Genomic DNA, 14,408 nt, shown 5'->3' on the forward strand with positions numbered 1-14,408 from the left:
AATAATTTGTACAATTATAACTAAAAGCTAACAATGTACTGAATAAACTTACAGTCTTGGGAGATGAGATTAGAAAACAAAATGTTCATAAAATGTGATGATTGCCATTGACTGTTTTGCTAGGAATCACAGGAAGTGAGTTTAGAAAAGGAGGAACAGGCTTATAACCAGGAATGAAAGGGAATAGAAACAGTCACAAATTCAGGGACTTGTAGGGATGGAAGACAAAATTACTTCTCAATTCCAAACTGTGAAAATGAAAATTGTGATACACTTTGACGAAGTTTGATTAAGACTCAGCTTTGTAACAAGAATCAAATCAAAGGTACTGCCAACACACCTAGGGTTAGATTCTGAAGGAATTTATAGTTTGCAGCATATCCTTTTAACTGGACAAAAATGGCACAACGAAATGATTTACCTATACGGTTCTCTCACTGAAGGCTGTTAGGCCCAAGGCACTAGGAATTAAGTCAGAAATGAATAAATATATTTGCCATATTTCTTTATTCCTAAATGTAAAGAAGCAAATAAATACAGAAAATCTGGGATGTTTGTATGGAATGTGGATGTGGTTATGGGCAAATGGAAAGGACTAGAATCAAAGACTTAAAAAGCTGACTAAACGTACAAGAGAGTTTTAGTGCTAAAGAAACCCTAAGCCCATGATTACACAAAACAGGTATTGGAACTTCAACCTTCTTTAGGTGAGAAGAAGGCAGTTTGACCTCCAGATAAAGCTAAGAAGGGTGATGGGAAAGGAATAATTTCCCAGGGAGGATTGAAAGGTCGAGGGAAAAAGGAACTGGAGAGCATCTCTCAGAGAATCAGGGTCCCCTGCATGGTAGGGCACCCTCACAGTGAGTACCCAGCGGAATTCTAGAGTTGCCATGGACCACTCACCACTCCACATTGCTATGAATATCACTCATCTCTTCCCTTTCTGAACGGGAGTGTTATAATGGATATTTTGTCTTTTCGGTGTATGTTGGATGCTGTATTTTGGGTGTGTGTAGGTCTTTAACCTGTATCCAGATCTGTTGTAGAGACTAGCATGTATCGCCCAGAGATCCTGGACTTAAGAGTTTGATGCCATGACTGATGGGACATTTGGGTTATCTTTCTTGGAGGAAGGATGGGTATATTTTGTCTGCTGGAGGGAGAATGAATCACATTTTTGGTGATGAGAAGGGCAAACTCTGGTAGTCACACGCTCACTATTTCTGGCTTTCTCCTTTCTGAGCAAATAGAAGGATGGTACTTCCTGGTTGGGTGGGGTCATGTGACAAGTTCTGGCTCATGAATTGTTGCGGGGAGAATTTAATTGCCAGTGCAAGACCTTCCAGGGCCTCTGTCAGAGTAATCTAGGTAGTGGCTGTTCCTTCAGCCCCAATACAGAATAAGGACAAAGTGGCACCTGCCAACCTGAGGTGCCCATGTTCGTGAGCAATTTGTTGTTTAAAGCCACTGAGATTTTTGGTAAAATGGTAACATAGCCTATTCTGTGGATACACTTGCATCATTTAAAAATGCTGACTGATGCATATGTGAAGGAAACCATAAAACACTGCTAAGAATGAAAGCTTTGGAGCCTAACCTGCTAGAATCTATACCTAGCTCCACCACCTACAAGCTGTATAAACTCAGGCTGCTTATCCTAAGTCTCATTTTTCCCATTTGTGAAATGGGGATAATAACTATATTAGTTTCCTAAGGCTGCTGTAAATTACCACAAAGTTAGTGGCCAAAACGACAGGAGTGTATTCACTCATAGTTCTGGAGGCCGGGAGTTCTACATCAGTTCACCGGGCAGAAATCGAGGTGTCAGCAGGGATGTGCTCCCTCTGGAGGCTCTTGGAGAGAATCCGTTCCTTGCCTCTTCCAGTTTTCCTTTGCTCATGGCTGCATCACTGCAATCTCTGCCTTGTTTTCGCATTGCCTTCTCTTCTGAATGTGTAATTTTCCCCTGCTCCCTCTTATAAGGACACTTGTTATTGGATTTAGGGCACACCTGGATAATCCAAGATCAGTCTGCAGTTGAGATTCTTAATCATATTTGCAAGGATACTCTTTCTTTTGAAGGTAATATTTACAGGTTCCAGGGATTAGGACCTGATACCTTTGGGTGGCCATTATTCAGCTGAGTACAATTTTAAGGATTAAATGAGATAATATACATAAAACAATCAATAAATATTAGTTATTTATTGATATGGAAATGTATCTTATTTTCCCTAAAATGTGAAGTCTTTAGATGCCAAGTTACTGTTTTCGACCTCACACAGTAGGTGCATAATAAAACGTACATAATGATTAACCTCTAAATACTATCAGCAATCCACGATCTTAAGTTGGGTAGTTACTTAAATTGAAAACTGTTCTTATAGAACTAATGCTTTGTGGCAGAGAAATCAGATAGGTGGTAAAAGCATGGTTTGTTTTTCTGCAAATTAAATTGGATACTGCATATTTTGACCACAGAGCTTTCTGATATCTAAATAATATTTAAAAAGAAAAATATCATTTCCTTTTTGCCTCCTTTTATTTTCAGATATAAAAAAACAAGACCTTGTGCTAAGACATGATTATCTTGCCAAAAATCCTATCTTTGAAGCTCTTGCCTTAATGGTCAATGTATTATTCAGATTTAGCACATTAAAAATATCTTACAGAGTTGGAAATATTATTGCTTAGTGAAAGCACGATAAAAAAAAAAAAAGGCTGTGCGGTAAACTATGTCGTGCCTAAGCCTCCTGCTATTTTTTACACCATGTTAATACTGATGCAAATTGACTAGGGTTTCAGTGCCTGGTAGTCTGGGCTCTGGGAATATTGTGTCCCCCTTACCGCCCCCCCAGTCCCTCCTCTGCTGAGCCCTGCCATTAATCACCACTTGCCTGTCTCGAGATCTCCCACGGTTTGGTCACGGCTCCAAGGTCACAGGCTGTCATTAACATTGATCTGAAAAACAGAACCAAACAAAACAGCCTGAATAATCTTTTGTTGCATTCCTAAACAAACCCGTCCTAGATACATAAATAAATAAAATAAAATGGAAACGAGGCCAGCTCACATCTTCCTTTCTTCAACAAGGGGCAGCACTGTTTATAGTCCCTGTGCTCAGCATCTCCATCATGTGGCCACGCTGCTTAGGAAGACAAAGCTCTCACACATCCTCCGGTGGCCCTTTTGTTTTGTCTGCAGCAAATCAAGGAAAGCAAAGCACTACTTTCTCTACACCTGAGCTAAGCAAGCTCTGCTTAAAATAATTTATAATGGACAATGTTGTTCTTTTTTTTAAACTATAAGCAAGAGAATCAGTATATAACACTATATACATGGCTGATGAAAGTACTTACCAACTTATCATTAATTGATGGGAACGAAAGAAAACCCACACCAAAGAGGCAAGGCACATGCCACATAAGGGGCTCCTTCATTTTCATCTGCTCTTTAGAGCTAAGATTTATGGGCAGGAGCCATATCGTTTCACTCCAGTTTACTACCTGGCTCCAACCATGGTTTACAAGCATTATGAAGAAGAAACATACTCAGCTCCAGCTTTCATTAATTTGGGCACATAAGAAAGCACAGGAATGGTCTGAATCAGAGTTCTGAGGGGCAGGGTTAACTATAATTCACACTGAACCATGGAAACACGGGGAACAATTCAAATTGTAGATAGCTCTGGTGCTTATATATAATTTAATGTGGTGGGAGGAGGAAAAATAAGGCACACTCTGTCCCAAATCTGCTTTCTTTGTGCTGAAAACCAGCAGAATGTGATGAAAAGTAACATAGGATTTGAGCTGGGGAACCACATCTTGGCTAACTGCGTTTGGAAGAAAGGGGTATGCAGCCAAAGGTCAGAGGGCTGTCCTGATGTCGGGTGTTAACATTTCATACCCTGCCAGATCTAATGCCTTGGAAACATGTCTGCTGCCCAGATGGCAGAGCATGCTTAGATGGCAGGGGGATCCCCCCACAGGAAACCCCTCCAGGGAACAAGGCAGGGTCACACATAACAATAGGTCATTCAAGTCACAACCAGGCGGCACCGGCATCAGCAGCCCTCTCGACCCAAGCAGCACTGATGAAACCTCTAATTCCAAACATCCCTGTGTTAAACACTACGCAAAGGGAGACACATCAGCCTATTCATTTTTGACCTTCTGTATTGGGCATTTCTACACTGCTTACTGTGTGTCTGCCTCTGTACTAAGTGCTTTACTAACCAACTGCGAACTAAACTACTTGTCGTCACCACCCCAGAGGTAGTTGCTATTATCCTTATTTTGCAGATAAGTAACAGAAGCACGCAGAGATGAAGTCACTTTACCTTCCCAAGGTGAGTAAAGGATTCAGGATTCTGTGCCTATCACAAAGCTACCAGATGCCCTCTTGCTACACATGGATGCTGTCAGAACTGGAGGGGGACAAGACTGGCTAAAGCATGGGATTTCTCAGCCTCTCCCCTGCACAGCAATCTCTGTGAGGTTGCCTATTTGTATCACAATGTGGATAATTACTTAGGTTCTGTCCAATTGATAATTTGAAACTTACTCCTCAAATGCATATCAGTTGATCAACAAGTTTATTGAGTATCTGCTAGGTGCTCAGATGATAATTCTAATAGCTACCACTTATTGGGAAGCCTCCACAAGGTGATTGACTCAGTCTCTATATGTGGTAGCAATACTATTATCTCTTATTTACAGATAAAAAAAAAATAAGGCTCAGAAAGGTTAGGTAACTTGCCCAAAGTTGTACAGTTAGGAAGTGTCAAAGCTAGGATTGGAATCCTTTGTCTGACAGAAGAATCTCTACTTCAATGAATACAGGGGAGCAGGAAGTCCACACAGAGAAGGAATACAGGAGAGGCTGAGAGGTAGGACGGGTGGAGTGGCTGCAACCTTTGTCCGTCTGGCACTGGAGAGTCAGCTAAGGCTGGGGACTCACAAGGGACCTGGACAGACCTTTAGGGAGGAAACTTTAGGTGGTGGATGTGAGGATGGTTTGAAGAAGGAGAGGGTGGAAGGAGGGAGACTCATTGGAGACATAAATTGACAAAAGCCTAAAACAAGGAAGGGAGAATGGAAAGGAAGACTGCAGGAGATACAGGGATGGAAGATTGCAAAGGAAGAACTGAAGAGAACAAATGAGCAGTTCTATCTTATTTTTTAGATTAAGGCTCTTCAAGAAGTGAAGGATCTTTTTGAGAGTAAGAGACCAGGGAGAGAGTTTCTACCAACTGTTTTAGACTGAGGTCCCTATAATTCTAGTTCAATTTACAGTGAGTTAACATACCTCTCCTCTATATGCCAAAATTATTTCAATAATCATCTTGTGACAATCATTATCTTCTTGTTCTGTAGTTGTAAAACAATTTAAAATCAACAAATTTTAATGTTAAAGATGTATTCAAATTGAGTAAAAAGATTTTGTGTACAGACTGAAATTTGTACTTGCCAAACAAAAATACGACACTTTGCAGTTTGCACTTTCTTTCACTGTTTTAAATTTTAAACATGAATAAAAACCATGAATGATCACATAAAATGACAGAATGAAAGTATCTCAAGTTATGTGTCTTCATATTTACCATCACTGTGCTATCATTGTTTATTCTGAATATAGTCTTTAAAAGCAGGAATATAGTTCTGCAAGGTTGGAAACACAAACGACAGCCAGAGAGTTTGAGAGGTTCTGAACAGTTAGGAACTTACTATTGAAAGTGTGTAGCTGCATCCACCTACGTCAGGAGCCAGCTGTACGCCTGGGCATTCTTAGAATTAACTTATGTTACGTGTGCAAATAAAGGATAAATAATAAATGTGCTGATCTGAAGCTTTCATATCAATTATTTTTTATCTTAACAGTAACCTCAGCAATTGTTTCGAATTTAAACCAACAAAAGACATTTCTTAGGCGGTATATCTCACCATTGACTATTTAGAATTGCTGGCACATGGTGATAATAAAAAGCAGACTGACTTTTAGTTGGTTTTATTACTATTTTAAAATTCTCTACAGATGGTGCTCCCTTAGAGCACCACCCTTGGTGCAAGGTGGTCAGAGCGTAACCATGAAATGGGGGAGGGAGGGCAGATGAGGGGAGAGGGGAGAACCTGGAGCACCTCCATTTTATGTACCATGCTTCCAAATAAGATATTTCTTCCACATGGGGTTCCTTGTCAAAAAAGTTTGAAAATCTCTGTAGGAAAATATCTAAGTAGAGAAACTGAATGAGAACTGGCATTTCAGGAAAAGAGCTCAGAAGAGAGGCTAAGCCCAGGAAAAGGGCTGGCAGTCATTTGAGAAGAGATAGTAGTGACACTAGAAGGATGCTGAGGAAAAAGAGAATAAAAAATACATCCCTGGGGGACAGTTCTGTTTAGGGCTAGAAAAAGACTAAGAAGGAAAGAGTCAGAAAGAAAGAGAATCCAGAAGCATATATAGCTTTGCAGAATCCAAGACTGGAGAGGGTTTTAAGAAAAGAGAGGCCAACTCAGTTAGGGGCTATAAAGAGATCAGGAAGCTGAAGAGAACAAAGATTGCAGCATTTAATACTTGGAAGGTGACTGTGGTTCAACAGAAGCAGAAATCACATAGTACAGACTTAATTCCTCAGTAAGGAATGGGTAAATATTCTGTGTTGTATCTGTATTTTGGAATACTGTGCAATGATAAAAGACGATGAGGTAAAAACACGTAAAGAATTCCAAACCATGTAGTTGAATGGAAAACCAGGTTCACATAGACAATCAAAATACACACTAAACAGTATTTTTCCTAAGGGTACATATGTATGTAAGTGCTTTGGAAATGGTCTGGAAAAACACAATATACAATTAACAAACTACAGCTGTGCAACCAGTATGGGAACTGGGGGTTGAGCTCAAAGGAGATCTGAGGGCTTATTAGTAATGTTTTGATTTGTTACAGAAAATATATACTCATATAATTACTCATGGAATTAAAAATTATACAAAAAGAAAGAAATTGCCTTGCAAGAAATTAGGAAGTGTGGAGTGAAGTGTGGGAGTGAAGGGAAGGAGAAAACTATGATGGGACCTGGAGAAAAGGCAGCCTGTAGGGATGACTTTTTGACTGGGGAGGCAGAAGTGTGTTTTTAGATTTAGAAAGGTCATGATGAATAAAATAGATTTTGAAAATGGAAGCCAAAGGAGCATGATTGATAGAGCCAGGTTGCGGTGGCGGGTGGGGGGTGGGGAGGTGGAGGGAATAGAATTAGGGCACCAGTGGAGGGGCTGGTCTTGAAGATGAAAAATGAAGAAAAAGGTCTGTAAAGATAATACAGAGGAATATTAAAGTATAGAGGAAAAAACTAGAGCCCTCTGGGGAGAGGGCTGCAGGAAGGTGATATGAGGACAGCTACAGAGGGTGGGGCAGGCAGTGGCCTGTGTTCAGAAGATGGTGCCAGAGATTTTATATAGCAGATATGGCAGGACTATGTCAAGGTTTCCGCTTGGGGTAATCCATTAGTTGCCTGGTTGTGGAGCAGACCCAGTGTGCCCTAACCCTGGCCTCATGAGCTCTCTCAGCAAAACTTAGCAATGTTAGAACAGGAATAAGACAGTAGGAGGTCTGGGGTGGGTGAGGTGGAGAGAGTGGAAGAATGGGGTATGAGAGAAAGAGGAATGGTGCCCAATCTCTGGAGTGGCTGCAAGAGAGGTTAAAATCTGCCCCATACACACAGTGTGTTGCTACTGTCCTTTCTAAACAACTTGGAAGATGTCCCAGGCAAAGGCTAGAACAGACTTCTTATCTCCACCTCCAATATTGTTCTGATTGGTCTATTGTCGCTAAAGAAAAGCAAAAGTTACTCCCCACTTCCTTTGTGCTATGTAACTTTGATTTCTAGGGTACAAAAATCCCTTCTCCACCCAACTTGCACCCCAGCTTCCCCAGAAAACAGAAGAAATCGTGGCTTGCCAAAACTGAACTAATTTGAACTTCATTTTCTAAATTTGATGGCAGAGTTTTTGGAGAAGAGACAAAAATATAATACATTATAAGATGAAAAGACATTCTCAGTAATTTCTCTAGTTATCCAACTGATCTCTGAATGTTTTGAATGTAAGCTAAGATTTGTTACTTTAAAAGTCACTTCTATGCTCTTAGCACTGTCAGAAAAGCATGGCTAAATGTCCAAATAATGAAGAAACACATAAATAAGAGCTTTTTCTTACCGAAATACATCACGATGGTTTTTGATGTTCCAATCGTATTCTCCTTTGCTGACAAGTTCAAAGAATTCAGTTCTCCTCCTGCAGGAAAATCAAATGAAGAAAGAAAGAAAAAAAAACTGGAATGAGATTTCCCAGTCTGTGGGGTGACATAAATACATTTATGGGAAAAACATAAGACCACCTGAACCGAGTAACTTAATATTTGAAATCATGAGGCTAAAGCACTATCAAAATAAATCACTTTCTAAAAAATGTTGAGGCTTCAAGGAAAAGCCACAATCATTTCTGAATGTATTTACAACAGAGGAGATTATAGAGCCATAAAACAGAAAACAATGTGGTGCGGCATTTAGGATTATGTGCTCTGAAGCCCTTGGGACACTTACTGAAAGTCAGAGAAGGGAGGCAAGGACAAATAAAAAGTGGGAACAACTCTAGAATGTTCTTTTATCATCCAACAAAGAATTGAGCTGTATGATGATCCAAGATAAGATAAACTCCCTGGTAGTAAATTCAAGATAAATATATTTTTTTCCAGGTTAGAAAATAACTATTTCACCATTTCAGTGCTTAAATGCATAGACTATGAAGTCTGTAACCATGTTTAAACACTCGCTTAGCAACTCACTTGCTGTACAACTTTGGAAAGTTAATTAAACCCTCTAAGTCTCAATTTCCTAATCTCTAACACAGGGATTTTAGTTGCTAACTCACAGAGTTACTGTGAGGATTAAATGAATGACATGTGGAAAGCATGTAGCATAGTGTCTCAACATTTTAAGTGCTTGACCCTGTAAACCGAAAATAAAATTCTAAGCCCCCAACCAAATAAATGGACTTCTCCTCTTGGCCAAGGGCATTCCTAAATTAACCTGAAACTCTAGTTCAGGCCATGATGGGAAGTGGGAGTTGGACATGCCTCATTATTCCTTCCTCCCTTTTGCAATTCAGATACAGCTGACCAGCATTAACATTAAAACAGAGACCTTAAGACTGACAAAGCAGACTCTTTGTAGCAATGAGATACCAACATGACAGATAACAGGCCCTAAAAGAAATCAAAGTATTTTATCCCAGAATAGATTTATTTGACATATTTTGAAATGGCCTTACAAAGCTGTCTCTTGTGGAGAAAAATCTACATTCTGTAGAGAATCCCCTTCCCTTTCCAGGTCTTTTTCCTAATCCAGAAGAGAATTAAGTAAGAGCACTTTTAAAGTCTGATAAGAAACATTTACAATTTATTCTCTTTGAAGGCTGCTACCTGGAGGCTTCATCTGCATAACAAAAACATTTGTCTCCACAGCCCCTTATCTTAACCCAGACACTCCCTTCTATTGATACCAGGTCTTTAGACAAACCCTTTCAACTAACTGCCCATCAGGAAATCTTTGAATCCACCTATGACCCAGAAGCCACTCCCTCCTTCAAGTTGTTCCGCCTTTCCTGAGTGAACCAACATACATCATACATGTACTGATTGATGTCTTATGTCTTCCTAAAACATATAAAACCAAGCTGTAGTCCAACCACCTTGGGCATATGTTCTCAGGACTTCCTGAGTCTATGTCATGGGCATGTCCTTAACCTTGGCAAAATAAACTTCTAAATTGATTGAGACCTGTCACAGACACTTTTTGGTTTACAACTCACATGTACAGCCATGGAAATTCATTTGGAGATGTATAGATATGGAAAAGACAAGAAAAGAATATTTTAGTTAGATGATTTTCATTTTTAGTGAGAAAAGGAAAAAAAGAGGACATCACCATTTTGATTTAAGAATCACTTCCCAAGTTTTCATCCTCTTGGCACTTGCTAATGAGAGAATATTTAAAAGATCCTAACACACCATTTCCCAAAGTGCATCTCTCAAAATGCTAGTCTTAAGAGGTGCTCCATGTGAAGATGTTCCTGGCCAAGTAGGTTTGAGAAATGCTGCCCTTAATATACCTCTCTTGGAGACCCCATCCATATTAACCGTTGAAGTCTCTGAGAAATATGGAGGTAGAAAAGCCTGTTTAACCTTATTTCACCACAAAATTCCACATAGTACTGATGTTTCAAAAACTACACTTTGGAAAATACCACCATGACATATAATTTATGGTAGAAATCAGACCAGGATCTCAGAAACAGTGCTGACCTGCTGTACTGGGGGACAAAGGACAAGAGGTTGAGAACAACTGGCTCCACTGTGTCTGGTCTGGGGTGCTCATCACCAACTGACCAACTGTGTGGATTTCTTGCCAATGGGTCAGACTAACTACTAAAATTACTTGAAAGGAGACAGGTCAGGAAGACAAATGTATAGCTCACTTCTGTATTAGAGACACAAAGACAGGTCCTGGATCTATCCTTTCAAAATGATGCAGGTCAAGGCCATACTAGGCCATACTACATAGAGCATGGAAGAATCTCCAAGACAACCTTACAGCAGCTGGCGAGATAGCATAGCCCAATTACATAGAAGGGTTCAGGAACGCCTTCTGCTTTGGGTGGGCAAGTGTATACATTTCTTTTCTTCATATAACTTTCTTATCTTCTTCACTTGACCCATTCCATTCTTCATGACCAGTGGTCGTGCCTTTTTCATATTACTGACAAAGCCAAGTAAAAAGGGCTCCCTGGATAATCTCCAACTGGCCTGTGCACTGGGAGGATGGGTGAGGCCTCGGGAAGTTTGTGCTGTTTGCAGTAGGGAGGAGCCTGGCCCCTTCTGTTCCCACGTGGGAACCTGGGATTCAATCTGTGAGATGGGGGCCTGTTAACAGGAACTTCTTTTGCTTTGCTGAGAGTCTTTTTCCTTTTTGCCCAATAAATTCCATAACCTCTCACTCTTCAAAGTGTCTGCTTGCCTAATCTTTCCTGGTCGTGTGACAAGAACCCGGTTTTTTCTACAACATTACCATCACTGACTGTGAAGTGAAATAGAAAGGGAAGTGGTGGAGTGGAAAGAGCCCAGGTTTGGACCTGCGTTGACCTGGGCTTAATGCTGACTGTCACTTATTAGCTGTGTGATCTTGGGTGAGTGACTTCACATTGCTGAGCCTCAGTTTCCAGCTTTGTAGTGAGAAATTGAGATAAGGTGCACTACACATTTGGCCCTGTTAGATACTCAATACCTGAAACTATGGTTAATTTGTAAACAATATTAATACTATTACTGCCAACAATAATACACAGTGGACTAACTGGACTAATGGAGATCTAACAGTTTGCCCAGTTTTCTCCTCTCACTACATAGAAATTCATCTTTTTTTCAAATTATTATGAAGTCTAACAAGTATTTATTGAGCATCTACTCTGTACCAAGTCTTTTTAGGCTTTATGGTCACAGGATAATTGGGGGTTTCTTTCAAATGTCTCTGAGTTTAGCCAGGGCTACCAACAAATAAATAGATAATTCCCTCTTTAAATGTAATATTAATGAGAATAATAATACTGGGACTAGAGTGAGCTGAGAGAGGCACTTGCTTGGGGCACAAAATTGAAGTGGGTGCCAAAAAATTTACTTATCAAGATAAATATTTTAATGCAATATTTAACAAAATAAAAATAAAATGCAAAAAATCCATAATGAACACAACAACAAAATTCCAAATAAAGACAAGATCTGAACTCGTACTTGAACCACTCACCTCACTTGCTTCACCCTAGTTCCAGCCCTGATGAGGATGATATTCACTGGGTCTTTACCGTGTTCCTGGCAGACTTGCTGGGGTCTGGCACTCACTACTCACATGACTGATCTTGAGTAGGTTACTTAACCTTGCTGGGCTTCCGTTTTCTTATTAGTAAAAGAGTTATAGTAATGGGATCTACGTTGTAGGGTTGGTGGGAGGACCAAATGAAATGATTTATGTAAAACACTTTAGCAGATTGCCTGGCAAAATTACGTTATCAGTAAGGACTCATTACTGTGATTAAGCTCAGAAGGGTGAGTACCTGGCTCAAGGTTTCACAGATGGTGAGTGGCAGAGCTGGGATACAAACACAATAGGTTAAAATAAGAGCTGTCCCAAGCAGCTAAGATACATTCAGGGTGTCCTTGGAGCACAGAGGAAGGTACTTCGCTTGGCTGGGAAGATCCTGGAGGATTGTGAAAGACTTCCTGAAAGCTTGTCAGCCATCATCCTTGTCATCACATGCTCCTGGGTGGCCATTTTAATTCTATGAGTTATTCCAAGAAATTGCTAGAATGCAAGCTTCATGAGGACAAAGGCTTGGCCCACTTTTGTTCACTTCTGCCCCTCAATATCTACAACAATGCCTGACATGTAATAGAAGCTCAATAAATATTTGTTGAATTGATGAATGAATGAGAATGATTATCTCAGAAAGCTAATCATTAAACAAACAAACTCTTTAAACACTGGTTTCACCTAGATCCTAATTTTTCTAGGGGCTTCACAGTTGCCATTTGGAGAGACTGAAGTAAGTAAACAACACAAAATCTATTCAAGAAAAGCCCTGTCAGATTCTTGCAGAGTAGATTCTAACTTGAACCAAATGGGCAACATAACAAGTTGTAGGAAGTAAGAACACCATTTCCATCCAATATCTGACTCCCTTCCATTAACTATTGTTATATCTGTCCATAGTATGTTCACTATAGGGAACATAACATCTTTGATGCAGAGTGAAAACATGTTCCCTGGGTGCCTAACTCATTGCAGAAAACAAATTCCTTTCTTTCTTTTTTTTTTGAGATGGAGTTTTGCTCTTGTTGCCCAGGCTGGAGTGCAGTGTCGCGATCTTGGCTCACTGGTTCTGAGGTGCGATCTGCCTCCCAGGTTCAAGCGATTCTCCTGCCTCAGCCTCCCGAGTAGCTGGGATTACAGGCATACACCACCAGGCCTGGCTAATTTTGTATTTTTAGTAGAGATGGGGTTTCTCCATGTTGGTCAGGCTGGTCTCGAACTTCCAACCTCAGGTCATCTGCCCGCCTCAGCTTCCCAAAGTGCTGGGATTCCAGGTGTGAGTCATCGTGCCCGGCCCAAACTCCTTTCTTTAAAAAATACAAATCTGTGATATGACAATCAAACAGCATCATGAGAATAAATTCCCCAATGATAGAAATTTTAACAGCTAGAGTTGCTGGTGTGAAAGTCTTAACAGAATCAAAATCAGTCATAGACTTCACATCACATAAGCAACGCTAGGACAAAAAGAAACATCCACTATTCCTCGGGGACAGTGAGAGGAGCCTTTTTATCAGATATATCAAAACGTAGCATACTAATTTGATTCTTCCTTCACAGACAAAAGGATGGCTGCTTCATGATAGGTTCTATTTACTCTGTCGTCCCAAGGTTTGATTATGTTCTTAGGAGATAATAGGAATCTCTCTGGATAATAGGAATCATGAGGAACTGATCAACTTGTATACTTTTGTCAAGAAAAACATGAGAGGCCAGGCATAGTAGCTCATGCCTGTAATCCCAGCACTTTGGAGGGCCAAGGTAGGAGGAGGATTGCTTGATCCCAGTAGTTTCCTCTTTACTCTGTTCAATCTATATTCTCTGTTTAATAAGCCTTAGAAACAAGGTGGGATTCCATCTCTACAAAAAATACGAAAATTAGCCATGTTTGGTGGCACGCGCCTGTAGTCTCAGCTACTAGGGAAGCTGAGGTGGGAGGATGAATTGGGCCTGAGAAGTCAAGGCTGCAGTGAGCTGTGATCACGCCACTGCACTCCAGCCTGGGCAACAGAGTGAGACTCTGTTTCAAAAAAAAAAGAAAAGAAAAGTCTAGTCACTGGTGGAACCATGTATAATACATCTGGTAATGCATTTAGTCACATATTACATAGCCAAAGAGATATTTTAAAGTTTAAATCAAAGTACATTTAAATTTTTTTTTTTTTTTTTTTGGAAATGGAGTTTTGCTCTTGTTGCCCAGGCTGGAATGTAATGGTGTGATCTTGGCTCACCGTAACCTCTGCCTCCTGGGTTCAAGCGATTCCCCTGCCTCAGCCTCCCAAGTAGTTGGGATTACAGGTGGCCACCACCATACCCAGCTAATTTTTTTTTTATTTTTAGTAGAGATGGGGTTTCGCTATGTTGGCCAGGCTGGTCTCGAACTCCTGACCTTAGGCGATCCACCCACCTTGGCCTCCTAGAGTGCTGGGATTACAGGCATGAGCCATCACGCCTGGTCACATTTAAATTCTTTTAAAGTTCCTGAAAAAAA

General features: G+C 40.4%; 1 protein-coding gene across 10 annotated transcripts in view; it reads right to left on the bottom strand.

Moving 5' to 3' along the window:
• LOC105483169 (phosphodiesterase 11A) overlaps positions 1 to 14,408 on the bottom strand; it is a 510,053-nt gene that overhangs the window by 48,145 nt on the left and 447,500 nt on the right. For all 10 annotated transcript variants that reach the window (XM_071072993.1, XM_071072992.1, XM_071072988.1 and 7 more), the window contains 2 exons: positions 8,214 to 8,291; positions 2,898 to 2,961 (listed from right to left, as the gene is read on the bottom strand). In XM_071072993.1, coding sequence (XP_070929094.1) covers positions 2,898 to 2,961; positions 8,214 to 8,291 — 142 coding nt within the window. The remainder of the gene's footprint in view (positions 1 to 2,897; positions 2,962 to 8,213; positions 8,292 to 14,408) is intronic.

This window comes from Macaca nemestrina, chromosome 11 (genome assembly GCF_043159975.1).
Source record: "Macaca nemestrina isolate mMacNem1 chromosome 11, mMacNem.hap1, whole genome shotgun sequence".
Taxonomy (NCBI): Eukaryota; Metazoa; Chordata; class Mammalia; order Primates; family Cercopithecidae; genus Macaca; species Macaca nemestrina.